Source organism: Sinohyriopsis cumingii, chromosome 7 (assembly GCF_028554795.1).
Source record: "Sinohyriopsis cumingii isolate HCF-2022 chromosome 7, ASM2855479v2, whole genome shotgun sequence".
Lineage (NCBI taxonomy): Eukaryota > Metazoa > Mollusca > Bivalvia > Unionida > Unionidae > Sinohyriopsis > Sinohyriopsis cumingii.
This window is the reverse complement of record NC_142967.1, coordinates 92,937,902-92,958,982: the sequence shown is the minus strand read 5'-3', so window position 1 is coordinate 92,958,982 and position 21,081 is coordinate 92,937,902. Positions and strand designations below refer to the sequence as shown.

General features: G+C 34.1%; 1 protein-coding gene across 2 annotated transcripts in view; it reads right to left on the bottom strand.

Annotated features, from left to right (window-relative positions):
- LOC149795721 (exportin-7-like) overlaps positions 1-21,081 on the bottom strand; it is a 176,148-nt gene that overhangs the window by 133,616 nt on the left and 21,451 nt on the right. For both annotated transcript variants that reach the window (XM_089965624.1, XM_089965623.1), the window contains exons 6-12: positions 20,300-20,377; positions 18,898-19,047; positions 15,027-15,153; positions 8,965-9,038; positions 8,068-8,187; positions 7,547-7,693; positions 3,326-3,498 (exon numbers count right to left, since the gene is read on the bottom strand). In XM_089965624.1, coding sequence (XP_089821750.1) covers positions 3,326-3,498; positions 7,547-7,693; positions 8,068-8,187; positions 8,965-9,038; positions 15,027-15,153; positions 18,898-19,047; positions 20,300-20,377 — 869 coding nt within the window. The remainder of the gene's footprint in view (positions 1-3,325; positions 3,499-7,546; positions 7,694-8,067; positions 8,188-8,964; positions 9,039-15,026; positions 15,154-18,897; positions 19,048-20,299; positions 20,378-21,081) is intronic.

The window sequence follows — 21,081 nt, the reverse complement described above, 5'->3', positions numbered from 1 at the left end:
TTTATATGTGTGTGTGATTTGGATTTTTAACGTAGCTTTAACAATTTTTCAGTCATACCTCACCTATATATCGCTACGATGTCTGAAGTGTGACAGTTTATAGTGATGTCTAGCACAGGTGCATCATGCCGCAGACATGTAGCATGATGTCCCACCCAGTCACATTATCCTGACACCAGTCTGACAAGTCCTAACACTACCCTCTTGATGCTGAGCACCAAGCGAGGCAGCTGTTAGTATCATTTTTATAAGTCTTTGGTATGACTCGGTCTGGGATCGAACCCACGACCTCCCGCATCCGAGGCGGACGCTCTAACCACTAGGCCACCGGAGCGGTATCTATTATATACTACATTCATTGATGTGAATGACCATTACGTCAGATCACATGGTCACTGTTTAAGCTCTTGTTGTAATCTGCTAATTAAAGTAACTGGGTTACTTTCTGGTCTATGCACCATAAGAATCATGACTAAAAATGCTTCAGTAACTTAGGTGAAGGTTCCGATGTTGATGTTGGCAACCATGAGTTTTTATAATTTATCAAATTCAGCTGATTAAGTGATGGAGACATAGAACTGATAAAATTTGAGTATGAGAAATGGCATCTATGGTTGTTCACATGGCTTCAGTGGCTTGACGATGAATGAGTTTTCTCAAGATTTTAAAGCACATAAAATCTTCTGTGAAAAATACTTATACAACAATATTTATCAGATTTTATTCTTACATCTTTCTATACATAACAGATTTGTACCAAAGATGATGCTGAACATAACATATACAACACAATATTGTAACAGTTAACAGGCAGGCCTATGCATATGGAGTCAAATATGTAACAGGTGTTCTACTGATAGTTAAATGCACAGCGTGAATTTTGGTACATGTATATCAACTAGCTACAGAAAAATACACTCTAAGGTAAAAGGTTAAAAATATGTGAAATGCCTTTACAAAAATGAAAACTAAAATGGCTTGAGACAGCTTCTAGAGTCCATAAAATTTCTGCTTTCAAAAACCATTGATGCATTTACAGTGAAACTACTCAAACTGGTCGAATTTGGACCACTGCAAGCTGGGGCTCCACATGTTGGCACAGTAGCAATATGTACTTCCCAGTAATGGACTTAAGACGTGTAAAAACATCTGTAATTGGAACAGCAGGTCAACAAGATTTTATTAAAGCTGAATGTTTATTTCCACTTGCATGACTGCTTAAAGCAGGTCACTCCCATTGTTTAAATATCAGTGTACTTTTTACATGGAAAGTATTATGCTGATTAATGAGGACACTCTCCAAACCACTACTGGATGTTTGCAAAACACTGGGAGGTCACTCCCACTGCACAACAAAAGCATTATTAAATAAACATGAGCAAGGAGTGAGCAACAATTCCCAATGAAAGCAACTGCACTGTTGCTTATGTAATTAATCTCCCCATCAGTGACTCCCTGAAGATACTGATCTGGTGTTATTCAGATGTATTTGGAGACACTACAATATCCATCTCCATTTGACTAGCGATGTGCATACTTGAACTGGGTGGGTGGAGTGGCATGAAGACTCAAAACATCATAGTCTGGAAAAACTGTATGATGTTTCACTTTCATCTTCCTCTCGTTTGCCTGTGGCACTCTTTCTGAGGACAGGAGACCATGTCTTCTCTGACCATGACTAACAAATATTATATGGCACTGTGGAAGTAAATTTCTTAAAGTCGAGGCAAGACTTGTGCTTATCCTCACTGCTCTTGGACCTTTGACAATATTACATATTTTGCAGCCACTGCTTTTGAGAAGGTAAAGATGAAGGAAAAACCACGAAAGGGCAAAAAATATAAAAATTCAATAACACCCGTAATATTCACAAACTAACTAATTAAACCAGGTTTCCAATTAAAAAGTACAGCTTGCACTTATGTGACAATATTGTATTTAACATTACAGAAAGACAATAAACTTTGAAAAATGTGAAAACTTGTATGCAAAAACACATAGAATTTCACGACACATATGGATGGATGGTTCAAAAGCACAAAGCTGGGGCAAAGGCGAGTTGATAGGGTGAGAGTTTCATCTTTTCGTCTCTCTAGTCTATAGAAATGAAAGATGAAATTTTCATCTTTCTGGAATGTTCTGGACTCAAGAGGATGTGAAGCTTATATTACTAACATTAATGTTCTTATCACATACTTGAAGGATAATGAGGGAATTAAGAAAATGAGAAATATCTTTCACATATTAGCCAAGGGTAATGTCTTCGACTTGCCAACGTCAATATCTACTTTTCCTGAAGTGTTTTTTATCTCATAATATCAACAGGTCCAGACCTGCCAACCTTAATAAGACCATCTCAGTAAGGCAGATGATTTTTTTCCCCCAGAAGTTTGACCAGTTTTCATTAAGTTGTAACAAAATATCAAGTACTGCTTGTGTAAAGTTGGAAAACATGAAAAAAGTGCCATATTCAAAACTGATGCAATGATAGTAAATGTTCAACTGAAAAGTTTGTTAAGTACATGTAAACCTTATTTACCTCTAGTACAGTTGCATGAACTTCAGTTCCAAACCCAATGCAGTTCAATATCTTGTTACCATCTCTCAACTTGACATAATTTTTGGAATATTTTTCAACTTCACATGACTGCAGTAATGTTATCTCCTGCCACAAGACTTATTCCAACTGACAAGCGAAGTCCAATAAATATAATTGTGTCCTTTCCTGTTATTATTCACATGAATCAGAGTATTTCTTTTTATTCTTCTGTACTGATCATTAACACTTTTTAAGCGGCTTATTTTCCCTTTCGTCTTTCAACATGTATTGCTTTTTTGATGCATTTTTTAAGAAAAATTCTATAATCAACAGTTTGATCATGCTGATGCTTAGCATTGAAATAAACGTGCAGTTTAAAGCATCTGAGGTTCCCTGACCAACTCCACTATATCTAATATGAAACTAGAATTCAAATCAAAGACAGATGAGCCAATTATCCAGATTTGACCTTAAGAATCATACTTCCATAGATTTTGCTTTTATTCTGTTAAGTCCCTATTTTCAGGGTAGTTTTCTTAAGACCTGAGGCAAAATTGTAAGGGCTGGCAGGTTCCTTGGATAAATAGTTCACACAGGATGGTGTGACCATATAAGATTTAAAGTCACCATGCAAAGGGACTATCCAATTTTTGAAGCAAAGACAAAAGGAGAAAAGTAGATATTACAGTTATTTCATTAAATTTCTCAAATGAATGTACCAGATACCTACTTCCTAACTGAATAAACTAAACAATTATTCCTTAAAAATACACCTGATATATTTACCTTACAACAACAGTAACTGACTCGAGGCGTGATGAAATATATGCTTTTGTAACTTCTGGAGTATATGTCTCCAAAAGGTGAGGTTCTGAGGCTTTGACATATGGTACAGATGCAACCATCCTCTGCCATAAACTCAGCAGATAGTGGACACTGTTTGGAGCAAACTGCCACATCTGAAAAATGAAAAAAAATAAATATTAAAAAAACAAAGGTTTCTTGTTTTACTAATTTAAACATTTCAACTAACATAATTTTTTTTAAAGAATCAAGCCAGGCAATTAAATTTGCAAACACTTTATTGATACTAACAGAAATTTTTTAGAAAATATTGTACTGCCAAAAAGAAAATTATGTTATCACTATATCAAGGTTACATGGAAATTTAGGATGTCAAGAAGAAAAAACTGATATTGTTTTTTCACTACTGTACAGAACTGTAATGAATTGATCAACATAATCTTCTCCATCCATATTGATTTTTCTTGGAATTTACTTAAATACCAAATGTTATCTATATATCACTTTAAAGTCCCATCAAGAATCCCAAATGTTATCTATATATCACTTTAAAGTCCCATCAAGAATCCCAATGTTATCTATATATCACAAATTGTATCTGTATAACACTTTAAAATCCTATCATGAATCCCAAATGTTATCGCACCAAAAATCACCAATTTTCATCTGTATATTTTAAAATTCCATCCAGAATCCTAAATGTGATCTATATATAGCAAATTCCAGTCATATCAAGAATCCCAAAAGTTATCTATATAACACTTTAAAGTCCCATCAAGAATCCCAAATGTTATCTATATATCACTTTAAAGTCCCATCAAGAATCCCAAATGTTATCTATATATCACATATTTTATCTGTATAACACTTTAAAATCCTATCATGAATCCCAAATGTTATCGCACCAAAAATCACCAATTTGAATCTGTATATTTTAAAATTCCATCCAGAATCCTAAATATGATCTATATATAGCACATTCCAGTCACATCAAGAATCCCAAAAGTTATCTATTTACACTTTAAAAACATGTGAATTTTACACAGAACATAAGAAGAATCATAAAACTGTTTGAAATCAATTATCAAGTGTTGATTCTTTACTTTTGAAAAGAAAAACATCCTGATCTACATGCACAACACAACACTTAAATTTTCACGAGTTTAAAGCACTTTTAATGTCCAATGTGAAGAAAATTGCCAGTAAGTAAATTATTCTTGCAGAACACAGGTAACTTAAAAATCTGCTTCTCTGGTATGTTTTACTGCTACTGAATACCCCAAAACTAGTGTTAAAAGTAGTAAAGAGTTGGACTACCTAAAATTACAGACTATACTACCTCAATGAACTCGGGCTTAGTCTGTTGTTACGTGCATTTCACAAGAAGTAGAGTGAATTTTTTTAACGTTTTTTTGGGGTGGATAGAGGTGTTTTCGTTTCTTTTAATTTCATGAAAACTGTGTGCTCCCAAGAAGCATAAAAAACTTTGCAAGAATCATGCATTTGAAATTTTCTTCTAACCACTTAACAAATGATCAAATAATCACAATTCATGAATGCAACAAAAGAATTTATCCAGATACAAAAATGACAGCAACTACTGAAACCCTATATAAAGCAGCATGATGCCCACTGATGCCCTACAAGCAGTACTAGCTGACTTGATGACATTAGGAAAATATATGAGAGAGATTATTTTAAAAAAGGTAATTCCCTTTCCTAAGGTAAAGAAATTAAATCTAAAAGTGCAATGCATCATTTCAACTTTTGCTTTACCATTAAACAAATGAGAATTGACAGCAGCAAATATAAAAAACAACAAAATGGTGAAAGATTTTGTCATATCTGAGAGCACATTTAAATAAGGTTTCTCCCATTTACCGTCTCAAATAACTGCTATTTATTCTCAAATGTCACTGTCATCCAAAAGTACACTGAAACCCCATTATAACCCTTTCATTATAACACAAATTAGAATAAAACATGATCATAGCTTGGTCCCCAAACATTGTGAAACAATTTCATTTATTTCTTGATGCATTACAATGTTTTAGTGCCAAAATCAAAAGAAGTTTTGTTTTGATTCAATAATTTAGCAAGATGCATTGTATTCTTGAAGAAGAAACTGCTCCGATGGCTTAAGTGGCTTGAGAACTTGGCTAAGTCATACCAAAGACTTGTAAACATGGTACTAGCAGCTGCCTCACTTGGCAATCAGCATTATGAGGTTAGTGTAAGGACTGGTCAACCTGGTGACAGGATCATGTGACTGGGTGGGACATGATGCTATTTGTCTGTGGGATGATGCCCCTGTGCCAAACATCACTATAAACTGCAACACTGAGACACTGTAGTGATACGACTGAAATAGTTAAAGCTACATCAAAAATCTAAATCAAACTTCATGAAGAAGAACGTATTTTCTTCCTTATACTGAAAAGATGTCAGCTCATCAACGAGTTATTGAACCATGAACAATAAAGCCATTAAGTCTTCTATGTGTTTGTCTTCACTGCATCCTGCAAACAACTGTTGCTTATTCCAGGGTTAAAAAAAAGCCAACAAATATTTGCTCTGTCATCTGGTATACTCAGCTGAACTCCAAATAATGTGGAGGTCTTAAAACATCTTTCTCTTGAATTTGTAAATCCATTTACCCAACAATTTAAGGAAAAACTGCAGACCACCACCGTCTGCTTAATCAAATGTCATACACACTTGTTGAAATAAGGTTATCATTGAAATTATCAAGAACAGCACTATCAGGAACAGTTTAAGTCACTGCCACAATCCCCCAATCTTAATACAAATATACAAAACCCACTGTAATGGTAAAGTTATATGTATACTGCTGTACTGTTGTAGACCAGTGACTGGAAGAGAACCATTCCAGTTGTAAGGGTGGAGAGATGTCTGACAATCCATCGTAATGGCAAAGTTACATGTATATTGCTGTACTGTTGTAGACCACTGACTGGAAGAGAACCATTCCAGTTATAGGGGTGAAGGTATGTTTGACAACCCATTGTAATGGCAAAGTTACACGCATATTGCTGTACTGTTGTAGACCAATGACTGGACAAGAACCATTCCCGTTGTAAGGTGGATGTTTGCTATTATAATTAAACATACAGTATACTACCAGTTTCTTTTAGAATTCCCAATGTTTGATGCATGCATTTTATTGTTGGCAAAAAAACTGTGTTTCAAAATTTAGTGTGAGTGTATGATATTAATCCCTTGGTTTTGAATGAAACCTAGAAGAAAATCTAGAAATTATGTTTCTTTGTGGACTAAACTGCTATAATGTATACCACGAGACTGGCTGGTGAGCATACTTAAGTTGCCAATAGTCTTAGACACATGCATGTATGTACTAATGAATGGTTCTCTGTCAAAAAATAAATATGAAATGGATTTGGATGGAGATTACATGGTAAATACATATCATGGCCATGCTTAGTGGAAACCATCATTTGTGTGATAATAGTAGTTGTTGTTGTTGTGGGGTTTAACGCCATTTTTCAGCACAAGACAGGCTATGCATGGCAGCCGGTATTAATGGTGGAGGAAGAACCCGGGAAAACCCTGGGAAGAACCACCGACCCACGAGAAGCTACTGGCAAGCTTTCTCACATACCCACATTGGCCGAATCCTAGACTCAAACCCACAAAGATAGAGGTGAGATGGCAGTGATCCATAACGGAGAGCACTTTAGACCACTCAGGTTCCCCCATTTGTGTGATAGCAAGGTTTCTCTGTATGATACTTTTTTTTCTCTTGGTAATTTACACGAGATAAAGGTTAGAATAGGCATCTGTCAAAAGTTGTGACTGCACTAATGTTATGCACATAATTTTCTTACTATTACCCTACAGTTGTTATCGTTCAAGTTTTTTTAGTTATTAGTGATTATATTGAACATATACACTATTATAATTGTTTTAAATTTCACAAGATAACTGTTACTTTCAAATCCTACAAGTAATGTCTATGTACATTCAGGCATGGGTAACACTCTTAAATGCAATAGTTTGTTAACTACAGAACAGAATTGTAAATAACCAATATTTGATTTTCAAGTGTGGAAGATTCAAAATTAAGATGAAATTGAAACCTCCGTATCTGACTTTGATAAAAAATGTATATATGTAAGATCCTCATAAATTTCAAATTGTTACAGAACTGTAAATCTAAGATACCTGTAGGCTTGTGACTGTGAATTCTGCAACAAGTTTGATGACTTCAGGGTAGTTGTCCACTTTCACAAGCTCTCCCAGCTGATAATTAGATTTCAATCGAGCCAGAAGTCGACAGAACTCATGGTAATTACTGGGATCTGACAAACCCTGCACATAAATAACACACTGACAAACCTTTTTTTTCAAATGCCATTCTTTACATTAAAAAAAAAAGTGAACTGACACTATAGCAATCTTTTGTAATATCATGACCACAAATTAACTGAAGCTACATTTTTAAAAATTAAATATTAAAAAATTCGCCACATTTTTAACAAAAGAACTTTGCAAAACTTTTAATTATTATACTAGGAATCTTGTCCTATTAGGCTGAAACTGATGATAGGTCACGTGATTCTTTTTAAACTTATAAATGTACTCATAACAAATCTGAAAAGTATTTAACAAAACATAGAATGACAGTAGGTACTGATCTACGAAATGCTGGTGACACAAACCATATCAGCTTCTTCAAACTTTACCTGTGGATTTTCCATAATGTTTTTTACTCCAGCGACGATCTGGTTTAGAAATTTCGCACGCTCTGCATTGTTAAATAATGACCTTCTGACTGAAGTTATCTGTACTAAACAGGAAAGGGCCTGAAGAAAAACACAAAGCAAGCAATGCACATGACAGCAGAAATGAAACATTATTAAACATGAAAGTTTCTCACCTGTAATACTGTCTGAATACCTTGACCTGGAGGTCAAAGGTCAAGCCCATCACCAAGACATTACTGTTAAACCATTTGACCTTGACCCAAAGGTCAAAGTAGTTCATGTGTTGCATAATAAGCTGAATGGCTTGATGATAATTCATCCAAATTCAATGAGAAACAATAACAACCTTTTATGTTATCAAAGACACTGCTAATATGGACTCTACAAACAAGTGGAAAATGTAAAATATGCAAAAATGTTGTGTATTCCATATCATCTAGCACTTTTTTAAAGTATATTCAGTGTTTTTAAAGAGTTAAGTAATTATAGACAGGTGCATATTTCAAGGGCACAGTAAGTAAATATTCCATATGGCTGGTCTGTGTTTTGAAGTTTGAAATGTTTCCTGCAACAAGTACTTGTTACTCTCAAATTGATTCAAAATGTGTGGTCAAGTTATCATAATAAATATGCATTCCCACTCTCTCAGGTATTTCTGGAAATGCAACAATTTTATTAAGAGATGCAACAATTTTATTAAGATATGTCAAAGATAGTTAAACACTAAGTAGTCTTTATTATATCTTTTAATTAACTGATATTACTTATCCAAAAAAGTAGTTCTGTTTACCTACAAGACATAAATCCATAAAATCACTTGCTGAAAGAGCTTAATCTGTGAAATCTTGTAAATTAAATTACAATAGTCAGACTTACCATGGGTGATAATGAAGTTGGAAGATCTGTATAAAGGTTGTAGAAAAGCTGAAGCGTACTAAAGTCCAAGAATGCTGGTAAAAAATATAATATAAAGAGAACTGTGAGTGAATATATCTTTAAATAATGATGGAAAAAATTGAATTATCAGCCTTCTCATTACTGACGAAGCCTATGGTTAAACTGCCATCTACTCTTCAAAATGAGCCGTCTACTTTTATTTTAATTAACTCAAAGCATTTGTTACATTGTTTAACTGACAGCCATATATTTTTAGTTGAGTCATCTATTTCATCAGATAATTTTTTCTCCATTCATTTAATGCAACATTCAAAAACATTTCTTCAATGTCAAATGTGTGAAAAATTCCACATCTTTATCTCTGCTAATTGTACCACATAACTTTGAGTCGACTTATAATTTTGTCTACACATGAGTATCACTTTACTAATAAAGTAAACATTTAAGTAAATTATGTTTGTGAGAAAATACTTATCAAATCAGATCATAGTTAGGAAAATAAACTCCGATACCACTCAAACCCACCCTCCCGGAAAGACATAATCCTGGACAATATACCACACAAACGGGAAGAAACTCATTCATAACTTCCCCTTTACACCACTAGGCAACCATCCATATACTGGATGTTTATTAGTTTTAGCTCAGTAAGACATACAAGATGATTGCACCTCCATGTTTAATAGTAATGTGATATTTTTCTGTACTCTTCAAAAATAAGTTTACAACAAAATTTCATTTCTCTGTCAAAATATTCCTGGAACACACCAATGTCAGGAGAATAGGTCATAGGATGAGGAAACGTGTAAGCATCCAAACTCCCCCATAAGTAACCTTTAACTGAGATATGGCTGGAGTCCCGATATGAAGAATAAACCAATTCCCTAACAAGTACACATCACAACCAACAGTCATATAATATCCATGTTGGTAATGTGAAACAAATGACATTTTCTCGACAACTCTGTGTAAATCCAGTGAAATCTATTTCACCTACACCAATCATTAACTTGGTCTTATGTTGCAGCCACTAGACTCACTGGTTTTAATTCCCTTTCCTGTGACCCTAGCCACACAAAGAGCTTGAAATGGTTAACAGCATGCAAGCAAATGGCTTCAATGAGGTTTTTGATCAAAACTTTGAGTTCATATATGAGGTTTGCTGCGATACTAGAATCTCACAGATGAATTTTAACATGGTACATTTGGTCCTGAGAGAATTAAGAGTACACTAACATATCAATCATTTAAGCCAAAGTGCCAAGGCTTGAGACATTATGTCATGTTTCCGGACCTTTTCCAGAAGAAAGGCATTTCGAGATGCCATGGCTATTTTCCATGCATTTATGGTGCTGTCCGAGAGTACAGACCAGATCTTGTACCATCATCTTTCCTGACATCAATCAAGGACAGCAAGTGACTGGCCATCTTCTAACAGTAACCTGTTCTACCCAATGAAACCCAGTAGCATCATTCAGGGTTCATACAGAATTCTGAATGATAAATTTAAAGACTTTTCCCAAACTTTCAAAGACCACAAACATAGATTTCCAAGACCTATTTTTACGAACAATTTGTATACAAGTTATGTTATATGATAAAACAACGAATGCAAAATACTACAATACTGTTTAATGAAAATGAAACTGAACAGGTCATCAAAAGAAAGAACCATGTAAACTCGACTACATCCGAATCTAACAACCTTGGACAATTTTATTTGTGATTATGGAAAGAAATTAAAATGTCTGGGTTTATTTCAATTTTCAAAGACTTTTAAAGACCTCAGGGTAATCTGCTTGAATTTCCCAAACTTTCAAGGCATTGAAAATGCTACCTCATTTCTCCCAAACTGTCAAAGACCTTCAAAGACCATATGAACCATGTCATTAGAACCAAAGAATCATCAGATCTGAAATGAGGGTAGCTCTGGTCAAGTAAAAGGCCATGCAACTCAATCACCCTATAAGCCAAAACTAAGGCTAACAAAATACATGATTTGTACAGATAAGAGCTTCAGCAAAGTTGTGGCCAGGTACTCAACCATTCCATCTGACTGCTAGAGTGCTAAAATATAAATGGCCCAGGCTTCCGAGTCTATGACTAGAGAGATAACTGTAAGGAGTTTATGATTCCACCTCATTAGAAAGAGGTCTGTCACTGATAACTACCAAAGTGCACAAATCCACTGAATCAATAAAGTATGCATCAACCAATGAAGTGTGAAGACTATAGCCTCTTTTCAACAATAAATCAACAAGGACTGTGAATGAGACAGGAAAGTGCCTGACCAGGCCCATGAACTTAAGCCAAGAGCACCAGTGTAGAAAGGCATAGAAAAGGTTCAGCGATGTAGATCTGCCCCCAACCCGTTCGACAAAGCAGAAGATCACCAACACCAAGCCTGTCTGACATTACAAGAATTACATTTCTGTAGGGATTCATGCCATAAGCTATTTCATTTTATTCACCACTGATGCAGGAACCATCTCATCTCAGTTAAGATCATAATTCAGTGATCCAGCCAAATGGAAAAGTGATACCACTGAGCAAGTGGGGCCATTTGCAATTGCGGAATGAAAAGGCAGTTTAGAAATAATAAATCTCCCAAACTAAGCAAGCCAAAGAGTTACAAAACTCTCATGGAGTGTGCTCGTATATCTCATTATAGTCACTCCTTGCTGTGATCCAACCCTGACTGCTTGACAAAGTATGCAATATGCATGTGAGAGAGTGGAACAAGGTTGAGACGGGTGAAGAATTCCATTTCCAGATGGATTAAGTGGATCTAATTTCTGCCAAGTCACTAAAAAAGCCCAACTGAAAGGAGAGAGAGAAGGTTGTCCCTACCCTTCACTAAGATGAACTAACCATCTGTTTCTGAGGGATGTCATCCAAGTAAACTGCAGCCTCTGTTGATGAGGCTAACCTGAACAGGTCATGATACATCAAATGTTCTTCGTGAATATTCAAGGACTGATGATAAGACCAAATGGAAACACATCTATACAGTTCCTTGGAATCCAAACTGAAGGAACTCACATGATTGTTGTTGGGTTTAACGCCATTTTTCAGCACAAGATAGGCTATACATGGCGGCAGTATTAATGGTGGAAGAAGAAAGAACCACCGACCCACGAGAAGCTACTGGCAAGCTTTCTCACATAACCACATTAGCCGAATCCGAGACTCGAACCAACGCAGAGAGAGGTGAGATGGCAGTGATCCATAATGGTGAGCGCTTTAGACCACTCGGGGCCCTGAACTCGCATGAAGCCACATGGATAGTAATAAGAAAGGATGCACCCATCAGATCTAGACTGATTGCAAACTCATGCGTTTTGATGAAAGCCTGAAAGAGAACCCTGAGTTCTGCTTTTTAAATCTCTTGCTTGCCTGGAAGGTACAGAGCAGATCTTCTCATGTAAGAGTCAACTTTCTCACCTTCTCAGGATTTGGCAAAACCTCATTCATGGAAAGGGAAGTTAAGCAGGGATGGAGCATGAAAAATTAAATGTAAATCGTAACATACATTCCTTCTGCATACTGTTTTGTTGGTCTGTTGGCAAAGAATAACACGACACGGTATTTAATTTTAAAACAATTTTCTATTGATCATTTATATAAAAGAAGATAAGGCACAATTAGATCATAAACTTATTAAATTATCTTTCTTAACTGGATTTTCTACAAGTTTAGTTATTATGAATTTATCTTAAAAGCTGGCCCATTCCCGCATCGGTTCATGTATAGAGTGTTGTTATACTTGCAATCTGAGAAAACAAATTTCATCTTCCTATTGATTTGATGTAGGTACGTGTCAATGTTTAAGCCCCAGTAGCGAGCAGCGACTCTGCTGACACAGCATGGTATGGCAAATTATAACTTTTCAATACGAAATGCACTCTGACCTCACATTCCAACATAAATTTGAGTATGAAAGTTCAGAGGAACCCAGACAAAGTCTTTGACATAAAACTTGACCTTATAATCTAACAAAACTGGTAAAGACCTATACAGCCTCATTTTGAAACAGGATTTGAAAAATCCTCACTTGCTTGAAACATCTAGGGGAGCTAATGAATTCAAGGGCTTGCACAATTAGCTCCAAAATTTTGGATATCGTCCGATCATCGAGATCTTTGAAAATTATGCATACACAGTGACTGGTGACAACTCGAACTTTATTAGATATTGGACTAATAAAATCATGAAAACTATTAGTATGAAGGGAAATTTTCAATTGTGCACTACTACTACTTTTGAGCCATGCTGTTTCTGAATCATACATACCAATGTTCTGAGGAATTTAGTAAACATCCCAAATTTGAGTTAAATTTTGGTTTTATGGGGTATTTTCAAATTTAAAGTTGAAATTTGTGACTGAAAATTTCCTTCGGTTTTCAGAGCAAAGAGGTTTCAGTTTAATGGAAGAAACTGATGATATAAATGAAAGAAAAATTCAGGACCAAATAAAAATTTCAGTTTAATGGAGATTTCAGTATACCAAGGTTTCATTTTTGTTGAGGTTTCGCTGTATGTAGTAAATCTCAATGGTGTTGTAATACTTCAACAGAATTAAGGAAAAACATAGTGTGCACCTATATCTCCCTACCATCGCACCTATCCAAATATTTTACACAAATAAATGAAGTGAATTTTGTTTATTTAAATATTTAATGCCACTAATGCTGAAACATATAGCCATTTTGTCTTATAAGTTTGTCAACTAGCAACAGAAACAAGGCATTTTTTATTTTTTTTACAATACACCACTTATATACACAACTCTGTCATGGGACAGACAGGTTTAGGTTTTATTTAAAACTTAAAATACATGCAAACAAAATCTGACTGCACAGTTACCTGTTCAGATAAAGTGTTTTTCTTCACTCTTAGGGTACCATATTTCATGTATTTTTTTGCATATGAAAAATAATTATTAATTTCAGATTAAGAAAACTTATATGTAAAATAAATAATAATTACTTTGTGGTACTGAACAGATCAAACAAGGTTGACATGACACAAGATATTCAACAACCAAATGGTCCTAACATTAAAAAATAAACATAAATTTTGTTTCATTCTGCACTCAACTCAAGAATCCAATTACAATAAGAATGAAAGTACGCAAAAAGACTGAAGTTGTTATTAGTAAAGAGAGAGGAAGCAGGGAAATGGCTGAAATGATAATGTTGTCTCAAATTAGTGAGGCTACCAATAGATAAATGAGACTTACTATCCACTGTCCTAACAGCAGCAGAGGATGTAATTACAAGCAATCACATGTATCACTTATTATTCATACTCACTAATAAAGATAATAGAGGGCTGTATTGCAGAATTGACTCTCAATAAAATGTTAATTAAATCCAAGTCAAAAACATTACTTTAAAACTAAGTGAATTTAACATTTATGACAGAAAATGACAGGATTTTTTAATTCTATTTTTCTATTACTATAATGAAAAAAATAAGACTAATTGCCAATGGTCTGTGATCTTCACTTTAGTATGAGATATAATTTTTATAAGCTAAGAAGCTATCAAATGGTCCCTTAACTCATTTTAAAATGCATGTGGTGCTTTGTTACAGTGACTGACATAATTAAGAGTACTCATCTGCAATATTATTTAAGGATGTGGAATGTAAGGGCCATTGTCCAATTTGTTAATGAACAGCTGTAACTATCATTGACCTTTGAAACAAAGCACTCCAAAGTATCCAAAAATGGTCAATCTCAAATTAGTAGCTTGCCATGTGGCAAATATTGTTTGTAAAAGTTGTACTGAGATTAATGGATTTTTTTTTATACAGTTGATAAATGAATAGATGGCAACAAATATGTCACAAAAGTTAAAAAAATATTACCTGCTCAGGGATGTACTTTTTAGTTAGTAAAATGTTTTATGAATATTTTTCTGATTTCAGCTCTCTAAACTTTAAAAACGACCTTTAAAGATATTGTTAATCTATAATGACAGGCTAACATTATAAGCCAGATTCCTTGTTGTATACTTGTAAGCAACCATTGCTACCTGATCTCCATGTTGTGGGAATCTGAACTGTGCACAGATCATCCGATGATTCATCTGTCGATGTACCAATGAAATCAAAGGTCAAACAGTTGTGAGCCAGTTGCAAGCAATGAGATAGTAACCCATGCTGAAATTATAACAAAATGAGGATATAAGAGTTCTGCATTTGACGTCTGTCACTCATTAAGTTACTATCCGACCAATACTGTGAACTTTTGATTTCATGTAATAAAAAAGGAATACTTCATATGTATTAGTGTTGGATAGGAAAATTGCCCCAATGGTCGAATATTTAGTCTGACAAACAGCTTTGACGTGCACCCAATGCAAAATTCTGATCATGACGGTGCAATTGTCAAAATCCAACAATTATACATAATGAACAGAACACTTTTCAAATATTCCTGAACAAAAAATGAGCATCAAAATCAATATGACATATTGTAAACACTTACGTAACTTTCAAACAACATTACTCAGACTGAAAATTTACTCACCTTAATATAAATCATAAAAAATTAGGTTTACACTGAAATATTCAGGCCAAACAGTAAATGACATTTAAAATAGTCTCAATATTAAAATAATAATAATAACAATAATAACAATAATAATAATAATAATAATAATAACAATAATAATAATAACAATAATAATAATAATAATAATAATAATAATAATAATAATAATAATAATAACAATAATAATAATAATAATAACAATAATAATAATAACAATAATAATAATAATAATAATAATAACAATAATAATAATAATAATAATAATAACAACAATAATAATAATAATAATAATAATAATAATAACAATAATAATAATAATAATAATAATAACAATAATAACAATAATAATAATAATAATATACTTTATTCAGCAATTTAGGACACTAGCCCATATTACTATTACAAATGTGTGCCAAGGTGTAAAGAAGTTAAATATGGTGGTCATCATGAGTATACATACATAATTTCCTATAATCAATGCATTATATTATAAATATATTACTACTCTATTATTCACCATTTGTTTGAGTTATCAAATACTGTCTAAGATGAAAAGCTGAACTGACATAGTAAGATTTCCTATAATGTATTACTATGACTCATGAGGGATACAAATTTTTCTACAGACAGAGATAATAAACTACAATAAAGCATTTCTTTCTTGAATGATCATAGCTGGTCAAACACATAAAAAATGAAATTCAGCTTCTACCAAATAAACATCATTTTTCTGGCATAATTCACAATACCTATTATTTCACTCAATCCTGCTATGCCTACCTGTCTAATTTCCGCATCTAAATTTATTTAGCAAGTAACTTCCTAAGAAAATATGATAATCCACATGAGGTATTTTTCCAGTTCTAATTCATTTTTATACATGTTATAATACACATGTTTATGTGAATTGTTAATATCACTTTGCCAGTTTTGTAGTGTCAAACCATTAAATCTTTGCAAAAATACTGAGAAAAATAGTTTTTTGTCACCAACATCTTGATTTAGCCAAACATACCCACAACCAAAGCGAAATAACATGTCTTTAATTTTGGTAGCCCAGACATGGTTAGTTTCATCTGATCTTTTCAACATTAAATAACATTGGTGTGGGTAGCGAGTTGAAGGTATTCTTACCACCTTCAGCCAGTATATAGTGGGTATCTTCCTCACTCCACTCACATAATCACATTATCAGCAGTTTTAGGAACACCTAAATTCTGTTTGCAAAATATCTCCACTAAATTCATATCCCCAAATTTCTGAGCCATAGCAAGCAATTGGTTCTTATTACAGAATCAAAAATTTTAAATGCATCCTCTATACTAAAACAGCCAAATCATTTAAAATAATTCAAAATATTTGAAGTTGCTTTCTTTGCCTGAGCTATTGGTATCTGCTTAGCTTTCATCCAAACCAACTTTGCGGTGAAATATAGACCAATGTATTTGTAATAAAGCAAACATTCAAATACTACATTCTCTGAAAAACCACACCTCCTCTTGCTTGAGATATACACAATTTCTGAAAACAATGACTTTAGTTTTATCAAGATTGACAATCATACCAGTTTTATCACAGAAACATTCAACAACATTTATTTGGTTTTGAACTAGCTTTACTGTATTGGCACAATTAGCAGCAGCATCAGCATAAAGTATTGCCAAAATATCATCAATATCTTCTGAGATAAATACACCTTTGTTGCATTCGAGCTTCAGCTGTGTTATCAGATCATTAATAAAAAGGGAAAACACAATAGGGCTTAAAAAACAACCTTGCCTCATACCTAATGTACATTCAAAGTAAGTAATTAAACCTTCAGCTTTTCAGATTTCTATTACATTACTATTAAAATGTGTATTGTTTTACCGTTCATACCACTGCATATTATTGACGACCATAATTTATCATGCTGTACTTTATCAAAAGTATTTTTAAAATCAACAAAAAGGCAATAAAATCTACTTTTTGTTTTGGATATATATATATCTATATGAATGAGCTAAAGCCTGAATAATAAAGATGCTTTTGATTCATCTATCACACCATCCTCTTCTGCTTATGTGTACATACGAGTATTCAATATGTCAGTAAAGACTTTTCACTGAGTATCAATAAGAGATACCTCTAACTGATTGGATCGCTCTTGTCACCACACCTATATATAGGCCAGATAATACTCTTCTCCCACTCTTTAGGAAAATAGCTGGATTCACAGCATTTGTTGAAAAGAGCATTAAGGAATGTTAAGATTGTTTCATTCATGCACTGATAAAAACGAGTAGGTATTGTATCAGGTCCAGGGGGTTGTACTTGATTTTAAGTATAATTCTCACAATTTCTTCATCTGTAATAGGAATATTTCAGTCATCAAAATATGCCAGAATTGTCAAGGGTTTCACCATGCTCGAGTTAATTTATGCATTTGGGATTCTGTTGTGCATCTTTTCTTCAGTGCGACCATTGATTTAAGCATTAAAAGAACAGTGGCAAAGACCATCAAGGTAACAAAGTACATGTGTTCAAACTGTGTACTGAAGATTGCTTGCACAATGGTACAAACATGAACTGGTTAAAAAGAAAGCTGATTGTTTGCAGCAGTCTTTACACAAAATCAAGCTACAATCAGAGTATCAAATTTTAAATGTCTTGTACCCCAACACAAAAATGTCATTATATAAATTATTATTTATAACTGTTTCACCATTTTCCAGAGAAGCAGTTGGAATGTTTTTCAATTTTTAGTAATGGTGGTCATATCTGATCAAAGATAGGCATCATTTTAGAAAATTTTAAAGGCCTTCATGCCAAGATGTTCTTTGCTAAGTTTGGCTGGAACAGGTCAAGTGTTTTTTGAAGTTTGGCTGAAACCAGTCTAGTGGTTCTTGAAGTTGGACTGAAACTGGTCTAATAGTTCTGAAGTGCGGCTGAAACCATTTAGTGTTTTGCCAAGTTCAACTGAAACCAGTCTAGTGGTTTTTAAGTTTGGCTCAAATTAGTCTAGTGGTTTTTTGATGAAATTGAAAATGGCAATTGTTGGATGGATGACGCATGACACATGGTTAAACTACCAGCTCAACTGGCCTTAACAACTATGTAAGCTAAAAAGTTGCGCCTGCTTATAAAAAAATCTCTGTTTACTGCCAATGACAATAACACTTGTATTGGCCTCCACAGTTACAGGACTAGAAATACTTTTAGTGAACACAAAATCTCTTCCCAACTAACCATAACACAAACCCTACCTCATGCATCCATATATATGGAGGCATGGATAAGGCTAACACTTAATGTTCTCCCACATTCATGGCTGGGCAAAAAAAATATGTAATGTTAACTACTATAAATACCTGACTGTCATCTGCAAAGTCTAGTGTTTTAATGTTCCCAGCTGCTGTGCGCAGCAGTGAACAGGATAATTGGAAAATCTCAAGTAACTGCGTGTCTCTGAAAGAAGAAGCAGTCTTCCTGTGTTTAGTCAGTGAGCGGCTCGCTTCAGCCTGCACAAAGAAAACAATATAAAAACCATAAATTACAGCAGCTGACTGAATAACTATTAAATACGTGTGTATGTGTTTTGAATTTTTAATATAGCCTTAACAATTTTTCAGTCAGTCGCTAAGATGTCTGCAATGTGGCAGTTTATAGTGATGTCTAGCACTGGGGCATCATGCTACAGACATTAATGTTCTTGTCCTACCCAGTCACATTATCCTGACACTAGGCCAAACAGTCCTATCACTAACCTAACCGCTCCAGTGGCCTAGTGGTTAAAGCATCCGCCTTGGATGCAGGAGGTCGCGGGTTTGAACCCCGGCTGAGTCATACCAAAGTCTTACAAAAATGGTACTAACAGCTGCCTCGCTTGGTGCCCAGCATTAAGAGGTTAGTGTTAGGACTGATCGGCCTGGTGTCAGGATAATGCGACTAGGTGGGATATCATGCTACATGTCTGCTGCATGATGCCCAAGTGCTAAACATCACTATAAACTGCCACATTGCAGACATCTTAGCGATTGACTGAAAAATTGTTAAAGCTATGTTAAAAATCTAAATCAAACACACACACCCTAACACTAACCTCTTAATGCTGAGCACCAATCGAGGCAGCTGTTAGTACCATTTTTAGAAGTCTCTGGTATGACTTGGCTGGGGTTCGAACCCACGACCTCCCGCATCCCACAATCATTAGGACTTAATCTTGCAAAGTTTATTTTTTTATGATATACAGTTGTTTACATAACAGAAAACATTAACTAAGGCATGACTCAATGCATTACTTGTTGTTCAACACATGGAATTTAAGTACTCTTAAAGTTATATCTGAAATAACTGTTTCAACTTGAAAACAGAAGAAAAAATTACAAAAACATGCTAATAAATGAACGAACTGTTAATTATAAGTCTATATTTGGAATTTCTATAGGATGGGAAAGATACTGTAATAATTTTCTGATAGCAAGGACATACATTAAAAAATACCTTTCTGTGATATTTATATGAAACTTTTTTGTCGTGATTCAAAGATTACAAGGATTCATGAACAAATATCTTACAATTTTACTTTTTAACATACCATACACATAACACAGCAATCTTCTCTGAAAAGAACATAGAATTCATCAGAAAAATTGTCACAGGAAAAACTATGTGCAATCATACTGGGGACTTCTTAAACAGTAAGTAGCTGGTCTTTAAACACTGATATAATGTCCCTAGATGATCCATTTTGCTAAATGATAAATAACTCACCTCACTAACTTGGTTCATTTCACACACTAGCTGAGACAGAAGCTGTACACCAATCATTACATGCTGGGTGGAACCACTCTGTGTAACAAGAAGCACAATAACTTTCATACAGATCATGTCAAAGGATTATCTTGAAAATTTCATTCTTTATGATTAGGTGTAATGCAATACAACACATTAAAATATAAACATATCAACATAATTGATAATATTTAATTACAGGAAACAATACAGTTGATTCTTTACATGCTTATTTTTTATGGCTAAAACTGCATTCTTATGACCTGAAATGTTACATGTTAAATTTACATTGAGCAGTTACATGCATATTCAAAAAAGGCTGCTGACTTGAAAAGTATCCAAGGCCTTCAACTTGATTAATTTATTCTCCAATAATACTGATGATGAAGTTAATTCATATGCATGTCAGTGTTCACATCGTAATTAAGTCACAATAATTTCTCAATTTTTGCAGCACATATATTATACTTCTCTATTTTCATAACAAATCTGTAAAATAAACACCCAAGTACATCAATTATATACAAATAATCCCATACATTCATTAGTCTTTTTCTCCAATGGACACAACTTGTTGATATGCCAGTTGAGCCCTTTTTGCAGCTTTGGAAAGATTTCTTTAGCCTTCCTTTTTGTCACCATTGACTTTTTTGGTTCAATGTGCAATCGTTTCTTTTCCTTCTCAATGAGAGCCTTTTTCTTTTTCTTTCAAGCTAATGCTTGTATTGGCAACATGCTGTGCGCAGGGCTACATCTGTTCT